General features: G+C 52.9%; 1 protein-coding gene across 1 annotated transcript; it reads left to right on the top strand.

Annotated features, from left to right (window-relative positions):
* Positions 1-5349: 5349 nt before the first annotated feature.
* Positions 5350-26882, top strand: EXOSC5 (exosome component 5). The gene is made up of 3 exons (XM_048500886.1): positions 5350-5510; positions 11731-11820; positions 26518-26882. Exons 1-3 carry the CDS (start codon positions 5400-5402, stop codon positions 26608-26610), a joined length of 294 nt encoding a protein of 97 aa, XP_048356843.1. The 5' UTR covers positions 5350-5399; the 3' UTR covers positions 26611-26882.
* The last annotated feature ends 913 nt before the right edge of the window (positions 26883-27795 follow it).

Raw genomic sequence — 27795 nt, 5'->3', positions numbered from 1 at the left:
GGGGGTGGGGGGGGGGGGGGGTGGGGGGGGGGGGGGGTGGGGGGGGGGGGGGGTGGGGGGGGGGGGGGGTGGGGGGGGGGGGGGGTGGGGGGGGGGGGGGGTGGGGGGGGGGGGGGGTGGGGGGGGGGGGGGGTGGGGGGGGGGGGGGGTGGGGGGGGGGGGGGGTGGGGGGGGGGGGGGGTGGGGGGGGGGGGGGGTGGGGGGGGGGGGGGGTGGGGGGGGGGGGGGGTGGGGGGGGGGGGGGGTGGGGGGGGGGGGGGGTGGGGGGGGGGGGGGGTGGGGGGGGGGGGGGGTGGGGGGGGGGGGGGGTGGGGGGGGGGGGGGGTGGGGGGGGGGGGGGGTGGGGGGGGGGGGGGGTGGGGGGGGGGGGGGGTGGGGGGGGGGGGGGGTGGGGGGGGGGGGGGGTGGGGGGGGGGGGGGGTGGGGGGGGGGGGGGGTGGGGGGGGGGGGGGGTGGGGGGGGGGGGGGGTGGGGGGGGGGGGGGGTGGGGGGGGGGGGGGGTGGGGGGGGGGGGGGGTGGGGGGGGGGGGGGGTGGGGGGGGGGGGGGGTGGGGGGGGGGGGGGGTGGGGGGGGGGGGGGGTGGGGGGGGGGGGGGGTGGGGGGGGGGGGGGGTGGGGGGGGGGGGGGGTGGGGGGGGGGGGGGGTGGGGGGGGGGGGGGGTGGGGGGGGGGGGGGGTGGGGGGGGGGGGGGGTGGGGGGGGGGGGGGGTGGGGGGGGGGGGGGGTGGGGGGGGGGGGGGGTGGGGGGGGGGGGGGGTGGGGGGGGGGGGGGGTGGGGGGGGGGGGGGGTGGGGGGGGGGGGGGGTGGGGGGGGGGGGGGGTGGGGGGGGGGGGGGGTGGGGGGGGGGGGGGGTGGGGGGGGGGGGGGGTGGGGGGGGGGGGGGGTGGGGGGGGGGGGGGGTGGGGGGGGGGGGGGGTGGGGGGGGGGGGGGGTGGGGGGGGGGGGGGGTGGGGGGGGGGGGGGGTGGGGGGGGGGGGGGGTGGGGGGGGGGGGGGGTGGGGGGGGGGGGGGGTGGGGGGGGGGGGGGGTGGGGGGGGGGGGGGGTGGGGGGGGGGGGGGGTGGGGGGGGGGGGGGGTGGGGGGGGGGGGGGGTGGGGGGGGGGGGGGGTGGGGGGGGGGGGGGGTGGGGGGGGGGGGGGGTGGGGGGGGGGGGGGGTGGGGGGGGGGGGGGGTGGGGGGGGGGGGGGGTGGGGGGGGGGGGGGGTGGGGGGGGGGGGGGGTGGGGGGGGGGGGGGGTGGGGGGGGGGGGGGGTGGGGGGGGGGGGGGGTGGGGGGGGGGGGGGGTGGGGGGGGGGGGGGGTGGGGGGGGGGGGGGGTGGGGGGGGGGGGGGGTGGGGGGGGGGGGGGGTGGGGGGGGGGGGGGGTGGGGGGGGGGGGGGGTGGGGGGGGGGGGGGGTGGGGGGGGGGGGGGGTGGGGGGGGGGGGGGGTGGGGGGGGGGGGGGGTGGGGGGGGGGGGGGGTGGGGGGGGGGGGGGGTGGGGGGGGGGGGGGGTGGGGGGGGGGGGGGGTGGGGGGGGGGGGGGGTGGGGGGGGGGGGGGGTGGGGGGGGGGGGGGGTGGGGGGGGGGGGGGGTGGGGGGGGGGGGGGGTGGGGGGGGGGGGGGGTGGGGGGGGGGGGGGGTGGGGGGGGGGGGGGGTGGGGGGGGGGGGGGGTGGGGGGGGGGGGGGGTGGGGGGGGGGGGGGGTGGGGGGGGGGGGGGGTGGGGGGGGGGGGGGGGGGGGGGGGGCGGGGGTGGGTGGCTGGGGGGGGGGTGGGGGGGGGGGGGGGGTGGGGGGGGGGGTGGTGGGGGGGCTGCGGGGCGGCGGGGGGTGCGGGGCGCGGCGGGGGGGGGGGGGGGGGGGGGGGGGGGGGGGCGGGGGGGGGGGGGGGGGGGGGGGGGGCGGGGGGGGCGGGGGGGGGGGGGGGCTGGGGGGGGGGGGGGGGGTTGGGGGGGGGGGGGGGTGGTTCCTCCAGATTAGATACACGAGCTCTTCACCTCCTACGCCACTGCTGCTCCTATGAATTTTCAATGAATGCCCCCTGGTTCTAGTATTGTGAGAAAGAGAGAAAAATGTCTCTCTGTCGACATTTTCTACCCCATGCATCATTTTATAGACTTCAATCATATCCCCCTCCCCCTTTATTGTCTTTTCCATTATCTTCTCATCAACCGACCATCACTACCATGGAGTAAATGGGGTGGTGGTGGAAGCAGATAAGCACCCTTGACCCAGGGGCCTTTCACGCATTAACTGGACACACCTTGTCATATCAGCCTCCCTTATACAGCTGGAAGAGTAATAATAGCAAGAGATACTAAATTGGTAGACTAGTTGTCCTTTGTTGTGGCTCTGTTTCTAGAGTGGGATGAGGGTTCTTTTAGTCAGCAGGGCGGGACAGATGACCGGTATGGTTTACCAAGCCCCAGGTCGCACCTGGAAAAGCTTCATAAATGACCTGGAAGTAGGGGTGGGTAGCGTGGTGGCCAAGTTTGCGGATGATACCAAATTATGTAGGGTGGTGGAGGAGACCGCAAGAGAGTTCGCGAAGTGGGCGAGCTCCAAAGCGGACCTTGATGAATTAGGTGAGTGGGCTAAGAAATGGCAAATGCAGTTCAATGTAGCAAAATGCAAAGTGATGCACTTAGGGGCAAAAAATCCAAACTGCACATACACACTACAGGGGTCAGTGCTATCAGTCACAGACCAGGAAAGGGATTTGGGCGTCTTAGTTGATAGTTCCATGGGAATGTCAACTCAATGCATGGCAGCTGTGAAAAAGAGCAAACTCCTATTCTAAAGGGATCATTAGGAAAGGAATTGAGAATAAAACTGCAAAGATTGTCATGCCCTTTATATAAAAGCAGTGGATGCGACCTGCGATTTGGAGTACTGTGTTCAGTTCTTGGTAACACATCTCAAAAAAAAGGATATAAGTAAGAGATAGGAAAAGTGCAGAGAGGGGTAATGAGGATGATTGAGGGATTGGAGCACCTTCTTTATGAGGAGAGGCTGCAGCGTCTTTGTGACTCTTTAGTTTGGAGAGGAGACGTCTGAGGGGGGATATGATTGAAGTCTATAAAATTATGCCTGGGGTAGAAAATGTTGACAGAGAAATTTTTCTCTCTTTCTCACAATACTAGAACCAGGGGGCATTCATTGAAAATGCTGGGGGGAAGAATTAGGACTAATAAAAGGAAACACTTCTTCACGCAACATGTGATTGGTGTTTGGAATATGCTGCCACAGGAGGTGGTGACGGCCACTAACCTGGATAGCTTTAAACAGGACTTGGCCAGATTGATGGTGGAGAAGTCGATCTATGGCTACCAATCTTGATCCTCCTTGATCTCAGATTGCAAATGCCTTAGCAGACCAGGTGCTCAGGAGCAGCAGCAGCAGCAGAAGGCCATTGCTTTCACCTCCTGCACGCAGTGGCGTATCTGCCTAGGGACAAGGGGTACCCCTTGTCCCCGGGCGCCACTCTTCTAGTCACATGGGGGGGCGCAAAATCGGCCCTCCCATGTGACCAGGAAGTCCTGCTGTCTCATCGTTTTCGCATGCCTCGACACCATCCAGCAGGAGGAGTCTGTTGGGGGGGAGGTGGGCACCCTAGACCTTGCCCATGTCCATGGTGACACAGGCGGGGTCTAGGACAGTGGGGATGGAGCCTGGGGCACCAGGGGACGGAGCTAGGGGGCGGGGGGCAAAGTGGGGGTGGCAGAACCTGGGGGCGTCCAGGAGACAATTTGTCTCCGGGCGCCATTTACCCCTGGTACGCTTCTGCCTGCAGGTGAGCTCCCAAAGGCACCTGGTGGGCCACTGCGAGTAGCAGAGGGCTGGACTAGATGGACTCTGGTCTGATCCAGCAGGCTAGTTCTTATTTTCTTTTGTTCCACCTTTAAAGTCGATCTCAAGATCAGTTTCCCTGGAGGCTGGACTGGATGGCCCTATATCAGTGGTGGCAAACCTTTGGCACTCCAGATGTTATGGACTACAATTCTCATCAGCCCCTGCCAGCTTGGCCAATTAACCATGCTGGCAAGGGCTGATGGGAATTGTAGTCCATATCTGGAGTGCCAAAGGTTCGCTGCCACAGCCCTATATTCTGCCTTCTTCTTCCTTCACCCTCATCAGTCTCCACCCCCCAGGTGTTTCCCAGCCCAGGACTGGCAAGCCGTAGTGATAGGGCACAAGCCATCCTGCCCTACAGATTAAGTCCCCTCCGGGGTCTTGCTCTTGCCCCAGAACCGTGGGTGAGAGTTCCTGTTCTCGCTTCCGCTGTTCCCTTCTCTCCAGGCTCCTGTCTGGCTACAGCCTGTCCTTATAATCTCACCTTTCCCAAATCCTACCCGCTTTCCGCCTCCCATTTATCATCCTCTCCCTTGGCCTGCCACCTCTGTTAGCCAGCTCTGGATAATGAGGGCTGCCAGTCCGCATTTCCTGTCTGCCAGGAGTCCCGCTGCCGCCGGCTGATTAAGTGGGAAGCAGAGCTGGGAGGGAGGAGCGCGGCTGCTTTGGATTTCCCCCTTATGGTTTGGGTCACTCTCTGCCTCCCCCCACCCACCTTGAACTCTGTGGTTTTATGCAGTGGAGCGCCCACAGAACATAACTTACCTGCTTACCTGCTTGTTTATTTTATCAAATTTATATACTGCCCTCCCCCGGAGGGCTCAGGGCAGCTAGGCTGCTCCCCGGGCCTGATGTAAAGCCACAACAATATCAAAACGGCGATTGCGGATCAAGATCAAAGGTGGGATCCAGCAGGTTCTCACAGGTTCCCGAGAGTAGGTTACTAATTATTTGTGTGTGCCGAGAGGGGGTGACTAATTGGGGATTTTGCCACGTGATTTTTGCCTGAGTTACGCCCCTCCTCTCAGCAGTAGCGTGCAGAACTTGAAGCAGTCTAGCAGGAGGTGCACCAGCGTGTGCGGCAGCCTGCGCCTGCGTGCATTCGTTTCCCGCCCAAGGACCGGCGCAGCGGCTGCATCCTTGCCACAGCCCCGCCCAGTAATGCCCCGCCCCTGGAATGGCCGGCCACACCCCCGTCGTGCCCCGCCCAGCCCCATTGGCGCTACGCCACTGTTTGAATCCCACCACCATGGAAACCTGTTACTAAAATTTTGGATCCCACCACTGATCAAGATCCTTCTAGTCCCGACCCGCTGGACAGTGCTTAGGTTTTATTTACATTGCTTTATTTCTATTCTGCTCTTCTGGGGTTGAAAGTGAAAATCACATGTTGCGTGAAAAAAATGTGTTCTCTTTCTTCAAGTTTTGTAGCAAAATGTCCTGGCCACCACTGCTATCCTGGGCCTGCTCTCTAGTTTTGTCTCACCACCGGGGTAACCCTTCTTTTTCCTTAACAGCCCCCCCCCCCCATTGCACAGCTGCTATCAAGCTGTGTGAATTCTGCTTGTATGGGCCTCATGGATGCAGGGCTGCCCCTGAATTCCTTGTTCTGCGGCGTGACGTGTGCTTTGGACGCAGAGGGCGTTATCACTCTCGACCCCACGATCAAGCAAGAAAAGGTGAGTGTCTTGATTTACTTGGGGAGGAGGATGTCTTCCGCCGGCGTTTCTGGTGACAGGGAGTTCCACAGGTTTGCAGTTGGGGGGCCGGGCTGAGTGGGGAGAATATTTATATTGAAACAAAGCCCAGCATAACTAGGTTGTGTTTCTTTCTCTGGTCTGGGGGGGACTGAGACCTGTAGTGGTTAAGAGCAGGTGCACTCTAATCTGGAGAACCGGGTTTGATTTGCCACTCTGCCACTTGAGCTGTGGAAGCTTATCTGGGGAACCAGATTCGCCTGTGCACTTCAACACACGCCAGCTAGGTAACCTTGGACTAGTCACAGTTCTTCGGAGCTCTCTCAGCCCCACCTACCTCACAGGGTGTTTGCTGTGGTGGGGAGGAAAGGAAAGGAGATTGTAAGCTCCTTTGAGTCTCCTTATGGGAGAGAAAGGGGGGATATAAATCCAAACTCCTCCTCCTCCTCCTCCTCCTCCTCCTCCTTCTGCATAGCGTAGGGATCCCCGTTCTTTTTGAGCCTGCGGGCACAGTCACAAAATCGCAACCACAGGAAGTAGAATCAACCACAAAACATCAGGGATCAAGAAGAAGAAGAAGAGGAGTTTGGATTTATATCCCCCCTTTCTCTCCTGCAGGAGACTCAAAGGGGCTGACAATCTCCTTGCCCTTCCCCCCCTCACAACAAACACCCTGTGAGGTAGGTGGGGCTGAGAGAGCTCCGAGAAGCTGTGGCTAGCCCAAGGTCACCCAGCTGGCATGTGTGGGAGCGCCCAGGCTAATCTGAATTCCCCAGATAAGCCTCCACAGCTCAGGCGGCAGAGCTGGGAATCAAACCCGGTTCCTCCAGATTAGATACACGAGCTCTTAACCTCGTACGCCACTGCTGCTCCTAGGGTATATATAACTGTGATGGTAAACTTCAACACTTCAAGCAGAAGACCTGTTTAAAAAGATGCATTTTAATTTGCACACCCAATCAGAAGACCTGCCAGGCAAAAGCCACCTAGCTCTGCCAACTTTTTAAAAACACTTGGCGAATACCAGCATATGTGTCGGCGGGCACCACCACATTGGGGACCCCTGGTCCGGTGAACATTTGGGGACCTGTGTCTTTCAGTTGCTGCCAGAAGAGGAAATTTTGGCACGACCTGCTTGTGGAAGATCTATTACCCTGTTAAGAAACACGCTTGCGGCAGAGACTGACCATCTTTGGTCTGGTGGGAATTGTATTGTCGAAGGCTTTCGCAGCTGCGGCGGAATCACTGGGGTGTTGTGTGGTTTCCGGGCTGCGTGGCCGTGTTCCAGTAGCATTTTCTCCTGACGTTTCGCCTGCATCTGTGGCTGGCATCTTTAGAGGGTCCTCTGAAGATGCCAGCCACAGATGCAGGCAAAACAGCAGGAGAAAATGCTACTAGAAGACGGCCATACAGCCTGGAAACCCCACAACACTGCAATGACAGGGAAGTTTGTTGGGGGGTGGTCAACAGATCAAGTCCCTTGGACCAAAATAGGCTGCATCCCACTGACGTTAAAGACGTTTCCCAGTGGGATGATTATTTGCCCACCCTCCCTTGTACCTTTCTCAAAGTAGCCCCTGGATCTAAGGCAGTGGTTCTCAACCTGCGGGTCGTGACCCCTTTGGGGGTCGAGCAATCTTTTCACAGGGGTCGCCTAAGACTCTCTGCATCAGTGTTCTCCATCTGTAAAATGGATAAATGTTAGGGTTGGAGTCACCACAACATGAGGAACTGTATTAAAGGGTCGCAGCATCAGGAAGGTGGAGAACCGCTGATCTAAGGCCAAATTGTTCTGAGAAAATTAGGGAAGGAAATGCTTGTTTTGATTCCCATCTACAGCCCCGATTGAGCTTTGGCTCTTGGGGCTGCTGGGGGTGGGCTGGATGGCCTTATGGGGAGTCAAAAGGTTGGTTCTGTGCCAAGTGCAGCAAGAGGGTTGTGAACCAGTCACTGTTCCTTTATCAGCTCTGGCAGGTAATCGCTTACCGTGGCCCCGGCAGGTCAATCGCATTCTGTCTCTCTGCTGCCCGAACCCCTCTGCCCTTGTAATGACTCTGCTCGTTTATCGGTTGCCAGATTCAATCTATTGCAAACTGCCTTCTCTGTGCAGAACGGTCCTTTATCAACTCTGTCGTTTCCGCTCCCTCCCTCGGCCTCCGAACTCCCTGCAGCCTGCAAACAGCCTTGCTTCTCTCGGCAAGCTTCCCCCAGAAAGAAACAGGAACTCCAGCTCTTTGCAGGCAAGGGACCGTCTACGGGACCGTCTCTCCCTATATCGCCCTGTTAGGCCCCTCCGCTCCTCGGAGGCAGACTCCTGGCGATCCCTGGCCCCAAAGCGATCCGGCTGGCCTCTGCAAGGGCCAGGGTTTTTACAGCCCTGGCCCCTACCTGGTGGAACAGGCTTCCAGGTGAGATCAGGGCCCTGCGGGACCTACAGAGTTTCCACAGGACCTGTAAAACGGACCTGTTCTGCCAGGCATTTGGCCAGCCGGGATAACATTGAAAATCTGCTATAATGAACATCTGGCCCAGAGGTGGGATCCAGCAGGTTCTCACAGGCTCCTGAGAGTAGGTTACTAATTATTTGTGTGTGCCGAGAGGGGGTTACTAATTGGTGATTTTGCCATGTGATTTTTGCCTTAGTTACGCCCCTCCTCTCAGCAGCAGCGCGCAGAACTTGAAGCAGTCTAGCAGGAGGTGCACCGGCGTGCGTGGCAGCCTGCACCTGCATGCATTCGTTTCCCGCCCAAGGACTGGCGCAGCAGCTGCGTCCTTGCCACAGCCCCGCCCAGGAATGCCCAGCAATTCCCAGCCCCTGCCAGCATGGCCGGTTGTAGTCCATGAACATCTGGAGTGCCATAGGTTCATCACCACGGGTCTATGTAGATGTGTTGATGGCTTTGTCAATCTTGGCTGATATGTAGTTACAACAAATAAAGATGTTTATACACACACATACACATGTGTGTATATATACATGTATATGCATATATATACAGAGGTGGGATCCAGCAGGTTCTCACAGGTTCCCGGGAGTAGGTTACTAATTATTTGTGTGTGCTGAGAGGGTTTTGCTAATTGGTGATTTTGCCATGTGATTCTTGCCTTAGTTACGCCCCTCCTCTCAGCAGTAGCGCACAGAACTTGAAGCAGTCCAGCAGGAGGTGCACCGGCGTGCGTGGCAGCCTGCGCCTGCGTGCATTCGTTTCCCGCCCAAGGACCGGCGCAGCGGCTGCGTCCTTGCCACAGCCCCGCTCAGCAATGCCCCGCCCCCGGAATGCCCGGCCACGCCCCGTCGTGCCCCACCCAGCCCCATTGGCGCTACGCCACAGTTTGAATCCCACCACCATGGAAACCTGTTACTAAAATTTTTGGATCCCACCACTGGGTAGCACAAGAAACGCTGATGTGGTGGTTAAGAGCGGTGGACTGTAATCCAAGCTCCCTTCAGCTGGGTCTTATCTGGAGAACTGGATTTGTTTCCCCGTTCCTGCACATGAAGCCTGCTGGGGTGACCTTGGGCTAGCCACAGTTCTCTCAGAACTCTCTCGGCCCCGTGTACCCCATAAGGTGTCTGCTGTAATGTGAGGCAAGGAAGCTTCTTTGAGCCTCCTCACAGTTGAGAGAAGTGGGGTGTAAATCCAGACTCCTCTTCTGAATCCAAACCTCCCCCTGTGGAATAGATTAGCTTTTAAAATTCATTACTTGTTCCGTAGCAAGTTAAGTCCTCTTCCACTTCAGGGATTCTGAGTTTGTGCAGCCTGCTGTAGTGAATTAGATGCGTGGGTAGAGTTTTTCTGCACAGTTACTCATGCAAGCGTTTTTTAATTCAATTTAATGGCCATCTGTCTGTTGAGTAACTAAAGAGTAGCTTTTTGGGGGGATGCCCAGGAGGGATGGAACTGGCAAAACAAAATGGGGCAAGCAGATCATAATGAATAACTCCTGCCGCATTCCAGATATCTCTATCGGGGCAATAAAATTCCACGTCTTAAGCGGATGCAAAATTGCATCCTCTCCTAATTCTTCATTTGTGGAGAGTCTGGTTTTCTGAGGAAAAAAAACCAGTTTTGTCCTGTCCGAGAAAAATGCCCGTGACCGCTTCCGCAGTCTCCTAGGCTGCTTGTGCAAGCTCATTCTTTGATATCCTGCATTAATTCAAACCGAGACCCTGAATCCATAGTCAGTCAGATACAAAATACCTCAGTTCACCCAAAGGTGAGCATTGATTTTTTTTTAAAAAAAAAAAAGAGGGGAAAACATCAATGTTTGGATCAGTACATTTGTGCGTGCAACAAGATGTCCTACAGTCAGAGGTGGGATCCAGCAGGTTCTCACCAGATCCCGAGAGTGGGTTACTAATTATTTGTGTGTGTCGAGAGGGGGTTACTAATTGGGTCTGCTTTTCCATTAGAAATTCCATTAGGTCCAAAAATCATAAAGTCCTGTTGTTTCCTCTGTGGCTGGTTAGCGAAGGTAGAAAACGGGATCATTCTCCCTGTTGGGCTGTTTTAAAAACATGTTTTAGTAATATGGTAAAGTTCCTTGTTTAAGGAAAGTATCCTTCTTTTGATTTCTAGAAACAAAATTAAGTATTTGAAAATATTAAGTATTTGACAGGCAGTCAATTAGAGGAGAAGTCGTTTCTGTTGGCAGGAGACGATAGGACTTGCTATAATGAGTTTAAATTATGGACAGACAGATACCAGCTGGAAATTAGGAACTTTTTTTTTACAGGAAGAGTTTTTTACAGTAACAGAGAAATTATTAATGCCCCCCCCCTGGAATGCCCGGCCACGCCCCCGTCGTGCCCCGCCCAGCCCCATTGGCGCTACGCCACAGTTTGAATCCCACCACCATGGGAACCTGTTACTAAAATTTTTGGATCCCACCACTGCCTACAGTGATTTAGTTATGTAAGTTTTGTGTAGCCATGCTGGCAGGGCCTGATGGGGATTGTAGTCCATGAACATCTGGAAAGCCGCAGGTTGCAGGCCCCTGGTGTAGCTTCTGGAAGCCCTGGGGACCTAGCCCAGGTGTCCCCAACATGGTGCCCCCTGATATCTTTCCTGGTGATTGCCTAGTGTTTTTAGAAAATCAACCGGCCGATTTGGGCTTCTGCCCAGCAGGACTTCTGATTGGCTCTGCAGATTATTTTAACAAAATTGCTTTCGCAGCCGCTGCCCCCACAGCACAAGGGTCTTCACCGTGTCACGGAAGATAAGCTTTGTGTCATCAAGACAATATTTTATTACAATCGTTCATTTAAAAGGCATCCTGTTAAGCAGAAAAGTTACTGTTGAAAAGTTACTTGTGACAGTGTTGATTTGGAATTTGGCTTTTTATGAGTTGTTTTACTGGTGGTTGACCGTAAACAAATAAAATAAATAAAATAAATAAAATAAATAAAATAAATAAGAAGAAGAGTTTGGATTTATATCCCCCCTTTCTCTCCTGCAGGAGACTCAAAGGGGCTTACAATCTCCTTGCCTTTGCTTTCTCACAACAAACACCCTGTGAGGTGGGTGGGGCTGAGAGAGCTCCGAGAAGCTGTGACTAGCCCAAGGTCACCCAGCTGGCGTGTGTGGGAGTGCACAGGCTAATCTGAATTCCCCAGATAAGCCTCCACAGCTCAGGCGGCAGAGCTGGGAATCAAACCCGGTTCCTCCCGATTAGATACACGAGCTCTTAACCTCCTACACCACTGCTGCTCCTTGTAATAAACTGTGAGAGTGGTTAAGAGCGGTGGAGTCTAATCTGAAGAACCGGGTTTGGCTCCCCACACTTCCACATGTGCGGTGGACTCTTATCTGGGGGACTGGATTTGTTACCTGCTCCTGCACATGAAGCCTTCTGGGTGACTACTCGTAGTTCTCTCAGAATTCTCTCAGGCCCCACCTACCTCACAAGGTGTCTGTTGTGGGGAAGGGGAGGAGTTTATAAGCAGCTTTGAGGCTGCTTGCAGTAGAGAAAAGTAGGATATAAATCCAGTTCACTTCCTTGACTTACTGTGATAGGCTTCACTTCCAGTGTCCGGCATTTTGTGGTTAGCGCCAATTCCCACAGCAGCTGTCTTGTGGTTACTCCTTGGGTCAGAGTTCCAAAGGTGACCACAGGATCAAAATGTCATAGTATCACTTTTTCCCCACCCTGGGCCATAGGTTGTGGAAGGGGGCCCAATGACCATTCTCTCTTCTTGCAGGAAGCTCGCGCGGTGCTGACCTTTGCTATAGACAGCCCTGAGAAGAAGGTATTGATGTCCAACATCAAGGGGACATGCTCTGTGGAAGAGGTGAGTCTGAGGGGCGTGCTCAAAATCTGTTATTCTGTACATCTTCTTTGCAGCCGTATCTGTATATCAAAGTCTGCTTTAGATATAGGTGTACCATTGTAACCCTTGTTACAACAAGACCCACGGTATACAGGAGGCAAAAATACCATCGTTGTTGGAGTTTTTTAAAAATAATTTTGAATGTTGTTTGACGATGTTCCATATAGTCTGGCTTTCTCAATGGGGCGCAAAGTGGATCGCTCACTTTCATTTGGAATTTGGCTTTTTATGAATTGTTTTACTGCCGGTTGACCGTAAATAAATAAAATAAACTGCGAGAGTGGTTTACTCTCACAGACACTCATCAAAGCAAAACAACAACAACAACAACAACAACAACAACAATAATAATAATACAAGACTGAAGTCAGCCTAGGCAACCATTGTTTCATACCTCTAATTGAAGGAGAGTTTATATCCCCCCTTTTTCTCATGTAAGGAGACTCAAAGGGGCTAACAAACTCCTTTCCCTTCCCCCCTCCGCAACAAACACTCTGTGAGTTAGGTGGGGCTGGGAGAGCTCCGAAGAACTGGGACTAGCCCAAGGCCACCCAGCTGGCATGTGTTGGAGTGCACAAGCTAGTCTGGTTCACCAGATAAGCCTCCACAGCTCAAGCAGCAGAGCAGGGAATCAAATCCGGTTCCTCCTGCTCTTAACGACTATGCTATCTGCTTAGATGCTGAAGTGTGGTTCAGAATGTTCATAAATATTTCCACTGTGGTGAAGTCCTTTTTTCTGTGACAGAGGCGTATCGAGGCAGAAATGGTGCCTGGAGACAAATTGTCTCCGCCCCCCGCCCAGCACACACCCTCCCCCGGGTTCCCGGCATCATGCTGGCAGGGGATGATGGGAACTGTAGTCCATAACATCTGGAGGGCTGCGAGTTTGACTCCTGTGATTTATACGGTAGCGTGCAGAGATGCTGGTTTTTGTGTAATGCCGGTAGAATTTGACCGCGGAAACAAGAATTCAGCTAGGTTTCCTTCATTCAGAACTTTTGGAAATATACGTGGTCCTTGTTTGCTTCATTTTGCCCAAATCTGTTTGATATTTTGCTTCTAAGCGCGCTTCTGAGAGCGCAGAAGCCAGAAAACCAGGGATGTTGGGAAGCCGTTCGCTCCCTACGCACCTGGTTTGGACTTTTAAATTAGTGACAGCAGGTGTGGAGGTGGTGTGCGAGAAATCAGTGGGGAAATCTGGAATCCCTGAGCCAAATGTCACAACCTGCCAGCGTTTTTTCCCTACCAGACATGCCTCTGAGACCCACCAACATCCAGACCTGGGATTTTTTGGTACACTGGGAAGAAATGTGAGCATCCCCTTCCCCCCCAAGGGTACCACTTTCCCTTTTATCTTCAGCGAAACGGAGGTGATTGCTGAGCCTGACCTCACCTGATGGCGGGATGCGCGGCGCATCAAGGGCCAAGACACTCGGTTACCACAGCAACTGAGCCCTGGATGAAATATCGCAGCTGAGCACGTGGCGGGCCTTGGGCCGCCGTCGTCCCCCCTCGCCGGCTGTGGTGCGGTTTCAGAGTTCCTTGTCGACGGGATTTTTGTTTTGTGATGTTTCCCCCCCACAGCAAGGAACGGCAGCCTTTTAAAACATGAAAACCCGGCCCCGCTTGGCTATTGTTGCCAGTGGTGGGGAGAAAGGAAACCGAAGGAGGTGGGAATAGTGGCATAGCCAAGAGGCTATATTAAAGCCTTTTGTTGTGGCAGGATATATTTTAGGATCCACTGATGTTTACTGCATGGTGGCGGACATCTTGGCGGCCTGTTTCCCCTCCCTCAGGCCAAGCACCCCGTTGCGGAGACAGGCAGCAGAGACATATTCTCCGTCCTCAGATCCTGTTTCTCTTGGAACCGATCTTGACAGCCAACCCAAATGGGAGACTCCGGAAGCTCTCCTGGGTCCCGCTTTTTGAAAATATCCCTTTTCCTCAGCCAGTGTATCTGTCCTACTCCATCCTCTTGTTGGTATTCCACAGTGCAGCTGTGGGGTTGGAGAAGAAGAAGAAGAAGAAGAAGAAGAAGAGTTTGGATTTATAACCCCTCTTTCTCTCCTGCAGGAGACTCAAAGGGGCTGACAATCTCCTTTCCCTTCCCCCCTCACAACAAACACCCTGTGAGGTAGGTGGGGCTGAGAGAGCTCCGAGAAGCTGTGACTAGCCCAAGGTCACCCAGCTGGCGTGTGTGTGGGTGCCCAGGCTAATCTGAATTCCCCAGATAAGCCTCCACAGCTCAGGCGGCAGAGGTGGGAATCAAACCCGGCTCCTCCAGATTAGATACACGAGCTCTTAACCTCCTACGCCACTGCTGCTCCCTACACGGCCACGACGGAAAGCTGCAGGTCGTGAAGACGGGGCTGAGACGAGGGGGAATGAATCCTCCTCGCTCCCGCTCTACCTGTCCCGATATCCATTTAGGGGCCTCTCTTAGTATTCCGGAGGAGCAGCGCGGAGTCGTTTCTCATTTCCGCCGCCGTCGCGGTTCCTGCCAAATGGCTTGGAACGTGGCGGCCGTCCTGCTCTAAAAGAACAATTATGAACGCTAATGTGCTACTGAATAGAGCTGGCAGCCAGGCGCCATTAATTAGACAAGTGTTTCTGTCAGGGGATGGGAGGGGGGTGGGAAAACGGCTTTTGTTTGGGGGTGATTTTTAATGAGTTTTAGCATTTGTGTGTTTTGTTGTTGTTGTTGTTTTTAAAAAAAACCCAATGCAACAACATAGAGGGGAAAAAATAAAGACAGTTGTTTTCCCTTTTTTGCCTCAGGATTTATCTAATGTTTGTCTCTGTCCTGCGGCTTTCTTTCATAAAACTGCAGGGGAACAGACAGCCGCCTTAGCAGATTGGCTGCGCCCCAGAGTGGTTTGCTTTGTGTACCGGGCCACGTAGCAATTATTATTCCACCTAACCCAGCCAGAACTGTGACATGTCACAAGTGAAGAAAGCAGAGCTGAGGAGTGGTGGTGATATCTGCCAAGCCACTGGCTTTAGGTATCTTTGGCAAGTGAGTCAAGTTTGCATCTGTATAGAGAGAAAATTTAGAATTATCTGGCACAGCCCCTGGTAGGTAAACCTGGCTTTCCTAGCCTAATGGAGGAATTAACAAGGTTGTGTGGATGCACTCTGTTTTTCTTCAAATTAATTTTGGCCTTATGAATTATGTGAATGAAGGAAAAGGAACTGTGTGTTCTTCTTTTACATAATTTATTCAGATTTTTTTCATTTCTGTTCGGCATTATTTTCTTTCTTTGCTGGTCCCAGGGATGCAAGATGTTTCCCAGGGAGTTTCGTGGAAGCATCTGAAACGCGCTCTTCAGCCACCCTTTGGCTAGTGAGAGTTCAGCTGCAGTTGACCACATAGTAGAGCCTATCCAAGCAATCCTAAAGACTACAATCTAGGCCAGGGGTCTGCAACCTGCGGCTCTCCAGATGTTCGTGGACTACAAATCCCATCAGTCCCTGCCAGCATGGTCATTTGCCCATGCTGGCAGGGTTTGATAAGAGTATGATCCATAATTGCCCTGGAAACACCAGGCAATCAGAAGCACATGTTATGGTGTAGTGGTTAGAGTCAGCGTGGTGTGGTTAAGAGCAGGTGGACTCTAATCTGGAGAACTGGGTTTGATTCCCCACTCCTCCACATGAGCACTGGACTCTTATCTGGTGAACAGGATTTGATTCCCTGCTCCTCCACATGAAGCCTGCTGGATGATCTTGGCTCAGTCACAGTTCTCTCGGCTCAGCCCCACCTGCCTCACGAGGTGTCTGTTGTGGGGAGAGGAAGGGAAAGGAATTTGTAAGCTGCCTTAAGATTCCTTACGATTGTCAAAAGTGGGGTATAAATCAAAACTCCTCTTCCTTCTTCTTTGGGAAAATCCAGGCTCAAACGCCCACCCATGAAACTCACTGGTCAAGAAGAAGAAGAAGAGTTTGGATTTATATCCCCCCTTTCTCTCCTGTAGGAGACTCAAAGGGGCTGACAATCTCCTTGCCCTTCCCCCCTCACAACAAACACCCTGTGAGGTGGGTAGGGCTGAAGGAAACTCGGCTGTGTGTAGGTCACCAGCTGGCGTGTGTGAGAGTCCACAGGCTAATCCTGAATTCCCCAATTAAAGCCTCCCACAGCTCAGGCTGACAGAGCTGGGAATCAAGCCGGTTCCCCAGATTGGGCCTGCAGGCTCTTAACCTCCCCTCACATGCACTGCTTCTCAAACTTGAGCTTGTGACTGACTCCAGCAAGAGAAAGCTGTGCATGTATTACTTTGTATATATTTTAGATGTAGTCAACTCACAAATTACACAGTCTACGACTGCTAGCCACGTTGTGCAAATATTTGCTTGTCTCCAAAACTAGCCTACCTTATTGGGATGTTGTGCAGGTACACAGGAAGGGATCATGAATTCCTCCCTGTGCTCTTTAGTGGCAGAGCGAGATTGAAATTTAATTTAGGCAGCACCTGAAGTCTCCCAGAAAGTCTCTACAGAAATGAGAAACAGACTCCCGTTCCCACAAGCGATGTTTATTTTATTTTATGAAATTTCCCTGCTGCGTCTCCACCCAAAACATTTCTAAAGGGGTTAGCAAATTAAAACCAAAGCGTCAACTTCTGTTTAATCCACGTTGGACTCCTTGCCCGACCCAAATCACGGAAGCCGCCAAAAACCTCCGTTTTCCCTTCTCAAAATTCCATTGCCCCAAACCTTACAGAACAGAGACGCTTTTCTTCTGTATCTGAAATAAGGCAAGAGAAAGAAACCGTGGGGCTTCCAGCAGGCAGCAATATTCGGGGTCAGCCGCTTCAGAGCCCCAATCTCGGGCCCACCTGTGCTGGTAAATCTGAATGGAGACCCAGGGACCGATTTTATACAGGAATAGATACTTGCTCTGGGCTTCTACCATTTAAGCTAGGGATGTTCATGGACTACAATTCCCATCAGCCCCTGCCAGCATGGCCAGTGTGCTCCAGATGTTCATGGACTACAACTCCCATCAGCCCCTGCCAGCATGGCCAGTGTGCTCCAGATGTTGATGGACTACAATTCCCACCAGCCCCTGCCAGCATGGCCAGCGTTCTCCAGATGTTCATGGACTACAATTCCCATCAGCCCCTGCCAGCATGGCCAGTGTGCTCCAGATGTTCATGGACTACAATTCCCATCAGCCCCTGCCAGCATGGCCAGTGTGCTCCAGATGTTCATGGACTACAATTCCCATCAGCCCCTGCCAGCATGGCCAGTGTGCTCAGATGTTCATGGACTACAATTCCATCAGCCCCTGCCAGCATAGCCAGTGTGCTCCAGATGTTGATGGACTACAATTCCTGGCCCCTGCCAGCATGGCCAGCGTTCTCCAGATGTTCATGGACTACCAATTCCCATCAGCCCTGCCAGCATGGCCAGGTATGCTCAAAAGATGTTCATGGACTACAGATTCCCATCAGCCCCTACCCAGCATGGCAGCTGATGGGAGTATGATGCCATATAGTCCAAGGCTGATAGAATTGTCCACTCCATCAACATCATGCAGCCTATAGGTATCCATCCAACTATCTAACCACCCTGGATTAAGGCCTCTCTTTCCCCTGGGGACACCTCATCCAGGTGCCTCACCACGTGGCAAGTGTGTCAGGGTCTCTGACAGCCACTCCCGGACCACGGGAGGCAGGTTGTTGCAAGGAACGACAAGCTGAGCCACCATCTATCAACCACTGTCAAATTCTCCGGCGAGAGAAACTTTTCACCGGCTGGAGAGGTAACAGGCAGCTACAGCTTGCAGCATAATAAATGATGATGATTTACCCGTCTTTCCCGGTGAGAGTGTTCAGGGAGCTGTGGCTGACATGCTGATACCCAGCGGCCCTGGCTGGCTCCCTACCCACTTTGCACCACACAGGCCTGGCAAAGAGAGGCGTTCTGCTCCCTGTCATGCTTCGGCCGGGAAAGCTGAGAAGCCTTCTGCCAAGGCTCCCACTGTTGAGTCCGGGCCAGGGTTTACCACCTGATGGAGCTTCTGCAGCGGAAGTCTTAAATCTATTATTCACAGGCAGCTGTGCTGGAAAAAATGGGCCCCTGTACACCAGAGGGGAAGAGCTGAAAGTAGCTCTGACAGACTCAAAATGTGAAGAAGAGCAGAGCAGAGCTGGCAGCTCCCCTGCTGGGTAGGCACAGTAAGGAAACCAATTGCTGTGGCATAGTTTGGTGTTAATCCAGAGCCCACTGCTCACCACCGCCCCAATAGACCGCGAAAGTGGGCTTAGCTTGAAAAGGTCCACACCGCTTTAAAATCCGGGCCCCTCGCGGGACCTTGGTGAGTTCGCATGAGACCTGTAAGGCCGAGGAGGTCTTCCACCCGGGCTTGGTGGGGAGCTGTGGCTCCTTTGAGGCTGCCTGTTTTCCACAACAACAGGCCGATTCCATCTTGGGCTGCCTTTCCCCCCCCTCTCTGGCCTTTGGTCGAGAGCCTATATTTTTTTTAACAACTTTTGAGGATTTGTTTTAATTTTCTATTTATTTAAAGTAATTGCTGCTTTTAGATTTTAATGGGGTTAAGTTGTGTTTTTGGATTTATTTGCTGGCATTGGGAACAGCCGTATTGTGAGCGGCTTTGAGCCCTTCGGGGGTGAGGCGGCCTATGAATCGAATCGAATCGAATGAATGAATGAATGAATGAATGAATGAATGAATGAATGAATGAATGAATGAATGAATGAATGACCGTCTGACCCTTGCTGGTGGGGAGATCTGTGATAAAATCCATGGAAATGACCCGCCAGGGGGCAGCGGGGGTGGGCACTGGCTGGAGCCATTTGCTCTTGATACCTTTATGAGTCTCCATTATTGACTGGAATACCAGATCCTTATAGGTGTTATGCAAAGTGGAGGAATCTGCTTCTCTTGATCATGGTGGGACCCATTTTTAATGAGGGAAGGGTGTCCTTAAGAACCCCTCGGTTCCAAGTTACTGGAAGGATCCCTGAACACTTCACCTGGGAGCTCGAGCTGAAAACATGTGCCTGGACTGGTTATAACACTAATAAGATCTTTGCAGAGGGACTCGGGCTCTGAGCCCAATTGTATTGGTTGGCATTTGAGGGGGATCACCTATATCTGACTCCTTTAGGGCTCCTTTTAGGGGCTTATGTTCTCAAGTTAAGAGAAAATGTGAACTCCGGACTGCTATATCGGGGACAGGGGGGAGGCGGGGAGGGGGAGTGATTATCAACGGAGTGATTCCATGCTGAATGTTGTCATGCAGAGCAAACTATTCAATCCTAGAGCCGGGACCTAGCCTAGAAAGTTCTTAGGGCAGTGATGGCGAACCTATGGCACGGGTGCCAGAGGTGGCACTTTCGAACCTCTCTGTGGAGCTGCGCACACAGAGTTTGTCTTCAATAGAGGCGAGGAAAATCGCACACACACACACACATCTAGGCTGCGCCTACCAGGCCACTGAGCACGATGTGCGCGCACCACGGTGACCAGGGAGGACTCGGCTGCCAGGCCTGGTGCTTGTGCTCTGGGTGGCTGCTGCCCAAGGGGGGGGGCAGAGGTGGCAGAGATGCTAGAGAGGCACAGAGCGGTGTGCGTGGGACTTGCTGGAGGCTAGAGCAGGCGGCCCTGCTTTCGAAGCGGGTGGAAGTGAGGAGGAGGGAAGAGGAGCCAACAGTTTTTTTCTAAACTAAAACCTCAGCATTCAGGTTAAATTGCTGGGTTGGCACTTTGCAATAAATAAGTGGGGTTTGGGTTGCAATTTGGGCACTCGGTCTCAAAAAGGTTCGCCATCACTGTCTTAGGGGTTGTGTGATTTCAAAATCCTCGGGTGAAAAGACAGCATCCCACCTGCTTTTAACCACTACACCACATTGACTATTGCGCTTTCCCTTCCCTGAAGGGCAGTACTTACTGGTGGTGGTAGTGGAAAGGGCTGTCAAGTTGCCGTTGATTAACGGCAACCTTCTAATAGTTTTCAAGGCAAGAAAGGTGGTTTGCCATTTGCCGTCTCCAGAGCAACCCTGGACTTTCGTGGTGGTCTCCCATCCAAATGCTAGCCAGAGCCGAAGGTGTTTAGTTTCCGAGATTTGATGAGATTGGGTTGTTTTATTTTGATTTATTTGACTTGATTTATACCCCACACTTTTCCTAACCAGACCAAGCCCAGGGTTATTTGGGGCATCCAGGACAAGGCAGTACTTCTTACTCGTTGCATTTCGACTTCTTGACTAGTCCTTTTCTCTGACCTTAGCAGCTGCCCTTAGGATCCCTGTGCTAGAGAATGCAAGCTTCAGATCCAGGTTTGAACGCAGCGTTGCGCTAGCACAGTAGACTGAGATCTTGCAGGAAGCTGGAAGATCCGAGGTCACAGAATGTCAGAATTCCAAAAACTGAAACAAGCTCATGTAAAAGAATAGTAGTTTATTGAGTATTGAGATCTTCTCTGGTCAATGCCAGAACTAAGGTTTGCCTGCGCAAAACCTCTTAATAACAGGCCTCCTGACACAGATCTGCCCAAATTATGGTTGTAAAGAAGCAACTCTTGCATTAGACTGCAGTAAACTATCCAGTGCAGTGGCGTATCTGCAATGGAAACATGGGGAGTCAAATGTCCCCAAGCCCCTTGTGCAGGGGGTCCACTTAAGAAATGCAGGAGTCCGTTTGTGCAGGTTTTTTTTGTATTTCTAGTTTTTTCCCTGTTTCCGGCCCTGCAGAGGGGCACAGTTTTTGGAGCTGCTTCGCCGTACCAAAATTTCAGGGATCTTTAGGGAGACTCTCCTGATAATTTATCACCCTGGTTTTGGTGAGGGTTTGAGTTCAGGGTCCAAAGTTATGAAATCTCCCGAAGAGTTGCCCTATCTGTTTCCAATGGAAGCTGATAGGATATCCTGCAGTAGGCACATCTTAACCACATGCAGTCTCCAAGCAGGGTGCGTTTGCAAACTGGGGCTGCAATTCAAAAACTCCTCTTTTCCCTGATCTCACATTTATGTGGTTTGCTTCTCAAAAAAGGATGGATCAGATTTCTCTAACCCCTCCCCACACATCTGCAATCATTTAGTTTAAAAATATAAAGGTCATTACTGACCCATGGGGAGATGTCACATCCTGACATTTACGAGGCAGCCTATGTTGACGGGGCTGCTTGCCTTCCCTAGTCGTCTATGCTTTATCCCCAGCCAATTGGCTTCTGAGTTTACCGACCTCAGCAGGATAGAGGCTGCGGCAATCTTGAACCGGCTACTTGGAACCAACCTCTGTCGGAATCAAACTCGGGTTGTGAGCAGAGCTCGGACTGCCGTACTGGAGTGGACCACTCTGCCGCCAGGAGAGTTAAAATCAGTGCCTAGCGAACCCTCTGGAACAGGGGTAATAAGGTACGATGACCCTCCAGATGTTCATGAACTACTGAATTCCCATCAGTCCCTCACAATATGAGCGTTGGCTGATATTGGCAGGGCTGATGGAATGGCGAATTATATCTGAGCACCTGTGCTCTGGAATTTTGACTCCGAATGTCTTAATGAGCAGCTAATCCGCTAAATAATCTTGAACGAGCAGCAAAATGCCGAGCAGGCCATCCAACGCCCGAAGCAGCATGCGGCAGGGGCCTCTGGATCCCTTGGCGATGTGACTCAGCCATACAGTGAAACCAACCAGCGTTAAATTGCATCACAGCATCCTGGCCGGTAGCACGTCAGCTGAAGAGCACCAAGGAGGAAATCGAAGCTGCCCTATTGAGCTCCCCTGCTAACAGCTGCTGAGTAGGGTGTTGGCGCTTTTTAATGGCAAATGGGCTAGAGGAGAGCAGGAATTCTTGAGGCGGGAGAGGAGACGGGCTCATCTTCTGCTGCTCAGATTTACGGCTCTCCCTTACCTTCATTCTATGCCCTGGCACCCTTTATTTCATCAGTTTCAACCTTCTAGCCCAGGGGTGGCCAACCTATGGTGCTCGAGATGTTCACGGACTACAGTTCCCATCAGCCCCTTGGCCATGCTGGCAGGGGCTGATGGGAATTGTAGTCCGTGAACGTCTGGAGCACCATAGGTTGGCCACCCCTATTCTAGCCCTTTGGCTTAAAAGCTTTCCACTACTCACCAATTCTTCCCCTCATTTCATCTCTTGGCTTCACCTCTCTGTGAGTGCATCTCTTATTTGCCACTTCTCATGTTCATCTTCGTCTCATTGCCTCTGTCTGCATTCAGCCTGGAACAGGCTTCTTCTTTTTAAAAAGGATCATCTTCCTGATCTAAAAAAGAGAAGAAGAAGAGTTGGATTTATATCCCCCCTTTCTCTCCTGTAGGAGAAGCAAAGGGGCTTACAAACTCCTTTCCCTTCCCCCCTCACAACAAGCACCCTGTGAGGTAGGTGGGGCTGAGAGAGCTCAGAAGAACTGGGACTAGCCCAAGGTCACCCAGCTGGCGTGTGCAGGAATGCACAGGCTAATCTGAATCCCCCAGATAAGCCTCCACAGCTCAGGCAGCAGAGTGGGGAATCAAACCTGGTTCCTCCAGATTAGAATGCACCTGCTCTTAACCACTACGCCACTGCTGCTAAGGGGCATCTCCTTTTCATTGTAACCTGTGTGGTGTAGTGATTAAGAGCAAGTAGGCAATAACGTGGAGAACCAGGTTTGATTCTTCACTCCTTCATGTGAACAACAGACTCTTATCTGGTGGACTGGATTTGTTTCCCCCCTCCTCCACGTGAAGCCTGCTGGGTGACCTTGGGCCAGTCACAGTTCTCTCTGAACTCTCTCGGCCCCACCTACCTCACAAGGTGTCTGTTGTGGGGAGAGGAGGGAAAAAGGAATTTCCAAAGTTCCTTTGAGACTCCTTACAGGAGAGAAAAAGGGGAGTACAAATCCCAACTCTTCTTCTTCTTCTTCTTCTTCTTCTGTGCTGAACATCAAGAGACAAGAGACGAGATTATGGTTCTTATTGCTGGGTGATGAAAGAGTTTTAGATGGAGACACTAGATCAAAAATTGCAAGGCTCACCTCTATTTCTATTGGAAGTTATTCTAGAATGTGGCTTCATCGCCATTTCTGGAAGGCTGAGAGTAGTAAAATGAACAGGGGAAAGAAGTCTGACCTGAAAAGATCCCCCTTCCTTCCTTCCTTCCTTCCTTCCTTCCTTCCTTCCTTCCTTCCTTCCTTCCTTCCTTCCTTCCTTCCTTCCTTCCTTCCTTCCTTCCTTCCTTCCTTCCTTCCTTCCTTCCTTCCTTCCTTCCTTCCTTCCTTCCTTCCTTCCCATAGTGTGAGTTTGTTTGTATGTTTGTTGACCCCTTCCTTCCTTCCTTCCTTCCTTCCTTCCTTCCTTCCTTCCTTCCTTCCTTCCTTCCTTCCTTCCTTCCTTCCTTCCTTCCTTCCTTCCTTCCTTCCTTCCTTCCTTCCTTCCTTCCTTCCTTCCTTCCTTCCTTCCTTCCTTCCTTCCTTCCTTCCTTCCTTCCTTCCTTCCTTCCTTCCTTCCTTCCTTCCTTCCTTCCTTCAGCTGTTTCACCATCTTTCATTTTGCAGGGTTGGGAGGGAAAGAAAATTTCCCAGCCCTTCTGGTTAACCAGGTATGTTTGACAGAGTGCGGACAAATGTGCTAGCAGCCGGGGAGCCGATGAATAAGATTTCCACTGACTGGATAGTTGCCGGAGGGGTGGGGAGACCTCCGGTGTCCAACAGTGAGCAGAAACAAAATAAATTATGCAAAATAGGAAGAAATGGCTGCACAAATCATGTAAAATAAATGATCTTGTTCAAATGCCCTTGATTTACATGTTTCCTTTTATGCCAGCTGTTTTGGGCTGGAATCGGACTTTCTTTGGCATGAAATTATGAGAAGTGTGATGGTATAGCAGCGGCAGCAGAATATTGGACTTGGGACCCAGAGACCCGGGTTCAAATTCTAATGCAACACTTGAAAGCTCTTGGCCCCGTCTGACTTTCACGATGGTAGCAAGGATAAAAGGGAAGAAAACCTAAGGATTTTAGAAGAAGGAGGGGGAGGGGGAGGAGTTTGGATTTATATCCCCCCTTTCTCTCCTGCAGGAGGCTCAAAGGGGCTGACAATTTCCTTGCCCTTCCCCCCTCACAACAAACACCCTGTGAGGTAGGTGGGGCTGAGAGAGCTCCGAGAAGCTGTGACTAGCCCAAGGTCACCCCAGCTGGCGTGTGTGGGAGTGCACAGGCTAATCTGAATTCCCCAGATAAGCCTCCACAGCTCAGGCGGCAGAGCTGGGAATCAAACCCGGTTCCTCCAGATTAGATACACGAGCTCTTAACCTCCTACGCCACTGCTGCTTCATTTAAAAAATGAAATAATGGTTTCCTCCTTGAGTCAGGGTATGCATGGCTTTGCTGATAGTGTCTGAATTGGCCCCCTAAATCCTGATAGGGTCACGTCTGAATTGACCCCCTAAATGTGAGAGAGACACACACATCTTGAAGGAGGGCTGTAGGTAATTGAAATGTATCTTGGGAACGGCTCCTCTCTCCACCTGGAAAGGCCTGCCTGTCGCCGCCTCCGAAACCACCCCTCGTAAGCCGTGCCACCGTTTTTGGGCCGTGGGAAAAGGGGACGCGGTGAGGCCTGCTGGAAGACGGATGAGATCTTATATCGAGCAAGATGGCTGAGCTGGTACCTCGTTTGTTGCTGTTTGTCTACATTTCCCTCGCTCGCCGCACCCGGCCGCGGCGAGGAAATGGTGCCCGGCGCCGTTTGTAAATCAATTGCCAGACGCTACCTCCCAGCACGTGGCGGCCTCGCCGACGTGGGGGAAGGGAGGGCAGAGCATGAGGCGCCGTGCCGCATGCCAACACTGTCCTGGCTCCGCGCTGCGCACCTGCGGTAATTGAATTGAGCGGTCCCGAGCAGGCTGGGTCCGTTTGCAGCAGCCCCGCACGAGAGGGCGGCGGAGGAGGGAGGGGGAAACTCTCGGGCCCGGTGTTGTACATGCTTGGGTTTGGTAACCTCACTTGCATACGAATTGTCTAATTAAGACACAAGGAAAAAAGTGCGCATGGGCGGCCTTCGGTCCTTCCACAGAGGCGGCTGGAAAAAATCTAGCTTTGGGGTTTAATTGGCCTGTGGGAGCCGGCAGGTGGCCGGGACACGGTGAATTGGGAGCTGCTGCCAGAATTTTCCCTTTGCATCCGTTTCCTGAGGGAAAGCCTTTTTGCTGCTTGCCTTCTTTGATAGCTCCTGCTTTCTCTTTTTCTTCCCTCTGGGAGACGTTTCTCTGCCCTCCTTTCTCTCCCCCCCCCCCCACCAATCGACTTTATTTCTCCTCCTCTCCTCTGTTCACCATGGGTTTTTTTTAATCTGCAATTGGGGCCGAGTTGCCGGAAGCTGAACATAAGAACATAAGAACTAGCCTGCTGGATCAGACCAGAGTCCATCTAGTCCAGCCCTCTGCTACTCGCAGTGGCCCACCAGGTGCCTTTGGGAGCTCACGTGCAGGATGTGAAAGCAATGGCCTTCTGCTGCTGCTTCTCCCGAGCACCTGGTCTGCGAAGGCATTTGCAATCTGAGATCAAGGAGGATCAAGATTGGTAGCCACAGATCGACTTCTCCTCCATAAATCTGTCCAAGCCCTTTGTAAAGGGTTGGGAACGGATTGGGAGCACGCATGATGTGGAGGGCACTATGGGGAGGGGGGGCAGGATGCCATGGGGGGGGGCAAGACTGAACGCCATCTGCAAGGCAGCAGCCAAAGAGGTGGCAGATGCGGAAGGCAGGAGGGTGGTGGTGTTGCAAATTTGAGCTGTCCAGATGGAGAGAGTGCCGCCATCTTGGAACCGTATGGAGCCGTGTCACAGGAAAGATGGAACAGGAGGGTATTGCTGTGTGTGTGTGTGGGGGGGGGGGGGGTGTTATGGCTCTGTCTTGAACTGCTGTCTGTCAAGCTGCAGCCAATTTATGGTGCCCCCGCAGGCTTTTCAAGGCCAGAGATGTTCAGAGGTGGTTTGCCATTATCTGCCTTTGTGTCGTGACCCTGGACGTCCTCGGATCTCCCATCCAAATAATAACCGGGGCCAGCCCTGCTTAGCTTCCAAAATCTGACAAGATCACCGGCCAGAGTGCCGGATGAAATAGTGAGCTTGAAATATGGAAGACGATCTCGATCTAGTATTGTCGAAGGCTTTCACGGCCGGAATCACTGGGGTGCTGTGTGGTTTCCGAGCTGTATGGCCGTGTTCTAGCAGCATCCTCTCCTGACGTTTTGCCTGCATCTGTGGCTGGCCTCTTTGGAGGATCCTCAGCCACAGATGCAGGCAAAACGTCAGGAGAGAATGCTGCTAGGACACGGCCATACAGCCTGGAAACCACACAGCACCCCAGATCTAGATCTAGGTTTTTGTTAGAACATGGAAAACCTCTTGATATTTAGAAATCAGCGTTTCATCTGGACCCTGACGCTTGCAATTGTTTTGCCGAAGTGTAAAGATTTTTGAACTTGTGTTATATTTGCTGTATTGGTTATATTTTAACAGTAAATATGAATCCCATGATAGTGGAATCTTTGGCCAATTGTTGCTTTGAAAAAACACTGTAGCCCCAGCGTGACGGTCTGACTTCTTGGAAAGGCTCTTATGCCTTACCCAGATCTACAAGCACTTCTTTTCCCTTACATAACAAATTCTCCTCTCCCCATCCCTGCAGCTCCAGCAATGCATCGCAACTTCGCAACGTGCCGCGGACACCATCTTCCAGTTTTACCGGGATTCTGCTCACAGGAAGTATTCCAAGTGGTGACTCCGCCCCCAAATGGAACAGAATAAAGACTGGCTGTTAATGGACACAGGCTGTGCTGGCTGGATCATTTCTCTCCTCTGCCTTCTGGCTGGCGCATCCTTCATTCCAAAGGTCAAGGAGGTGTGATTGAATCGCTGACAAACTACAGGTCGGGATTGCAAGGTGCTGGAAATATGTGTCTGGAAGTATCCACCAGACCTTCATTAGAAGAAGCAAGCCTTTATTGGCATAGACAACAGTACAACAGTAATAAAAAAACAAATTAAAAAGCATATACAATACTGGAAATAAATGTTAGGTCGAAGGAAATCTACTGGCGTTTAGTAATTTCCAGGAGAAAGTCTGCCACTATTATACAGAGAGAAGGATCAGGGTTGTCCAACAATTAGCGCAATCTAATTAAATCGGGGAGGTGGGGTAAATGTAAAGGAGTAAGATTCACATACTTGGATCTGATTTCCTTGAATCTGAGACAGTGTAGTAATTGGTGGGCCAGAGATTCAACTGAGCCATCGTTACATGGGCACAATCTTTTAGCCTTTTCTTGCTTATTAAATCTGCCATGTAACAAGGCAGAAGGCATAACATTAAACCTGGCGAGCATTATGGCTCTCCTTTGAACAGGGTTTATTAAGCAATGCAGGTAGTGTGCCAAGTGACCCCGTTCAAATGGGAGAGAAAAATACAGGGGGGAGCATGTTTTCTTGACTGCGGTGATTAGGATAGAGAACTCTCTATCCAATAGTTGACCTTTTAATTTCCTATAAGCTTCTGAATAGGACAAAGGGCACAGTGAATCCACTGACAGACCAATAGAGGCCATTTTTCTTCAATTATGGAAAACCAGGGGTTGGAATGGGTGTCAGAGAGCGCCAGACCTTCATTACCGCTGTGTCGTGCCATCTAACCCTCAGGACTCTGATGTGCGCCCCAATGCTCTATGATGTTCCATATCTGCCCAGAGCGCAGAGATTTCCATTTCTGTCATGCCTTGATATGCACATTTGCTGTTCTCCAAACGAATCCTCAGTCACAGCCAGTCTGTGCAGGAAAAGCCTCATTCTGCATTTGGATTCGTGTTTTTGATCTCTCGCTCTCTTTGCCGAAAATGGTAGTTTTGTGGTCATTAAAGCACTCTGAATTTCCCCCCTCTCTGTCTTTGCTAGAAGCTGTTCTTTTAGCCGC

This window comes from Sphaerodactylus townsendi, linkage group LG06 (assembly GCF_021028975.2).
Source record: "Sphaerodactylus townsendi isolate TG3544 linkage group LG06, MPM_Stown_v2.3, whole genome shotgun sequence".
NCBI classification, from domain to species: Eukaryota; Metazoa; Chordata; class Lepidosauria; order Squamata; family Sphaerodactylidae; genus Sphaerodactylus; species Sphaerodactylus townsendi.
This window is presented reverse-complemented; position numbering and strand designations above follow the sequence as displayed.

What these genes read in the sequence shown, in the direction of transcription:
- EXOSC5 (XM_048500886.1), top strand. Translation starts at nt 5,400, where the DNA reads ATGGGCCTCATGGATGCAGGGCTGCCCCTGAATTCCTTGTTCTGCGGC. An exon ending in CCACGATCAAGCAAGAAAAG is followed by an intron (nt 5,511 to 11,730) that starts GTGAGTGTCTTG and finishes CTCTTCTTGCAG; the next exon opens with GAAGCTCGCGCGGTGCTGAC. An exon ending in GGACATGCTCTGTGGAAGAG is followed by an intron (nt 11,821 to 26,517) that starts GTGAGTCTGAGG and finishes CCATCCCTGCAG; the next exon opens with CTCCAGCAATGCATCGCAAC.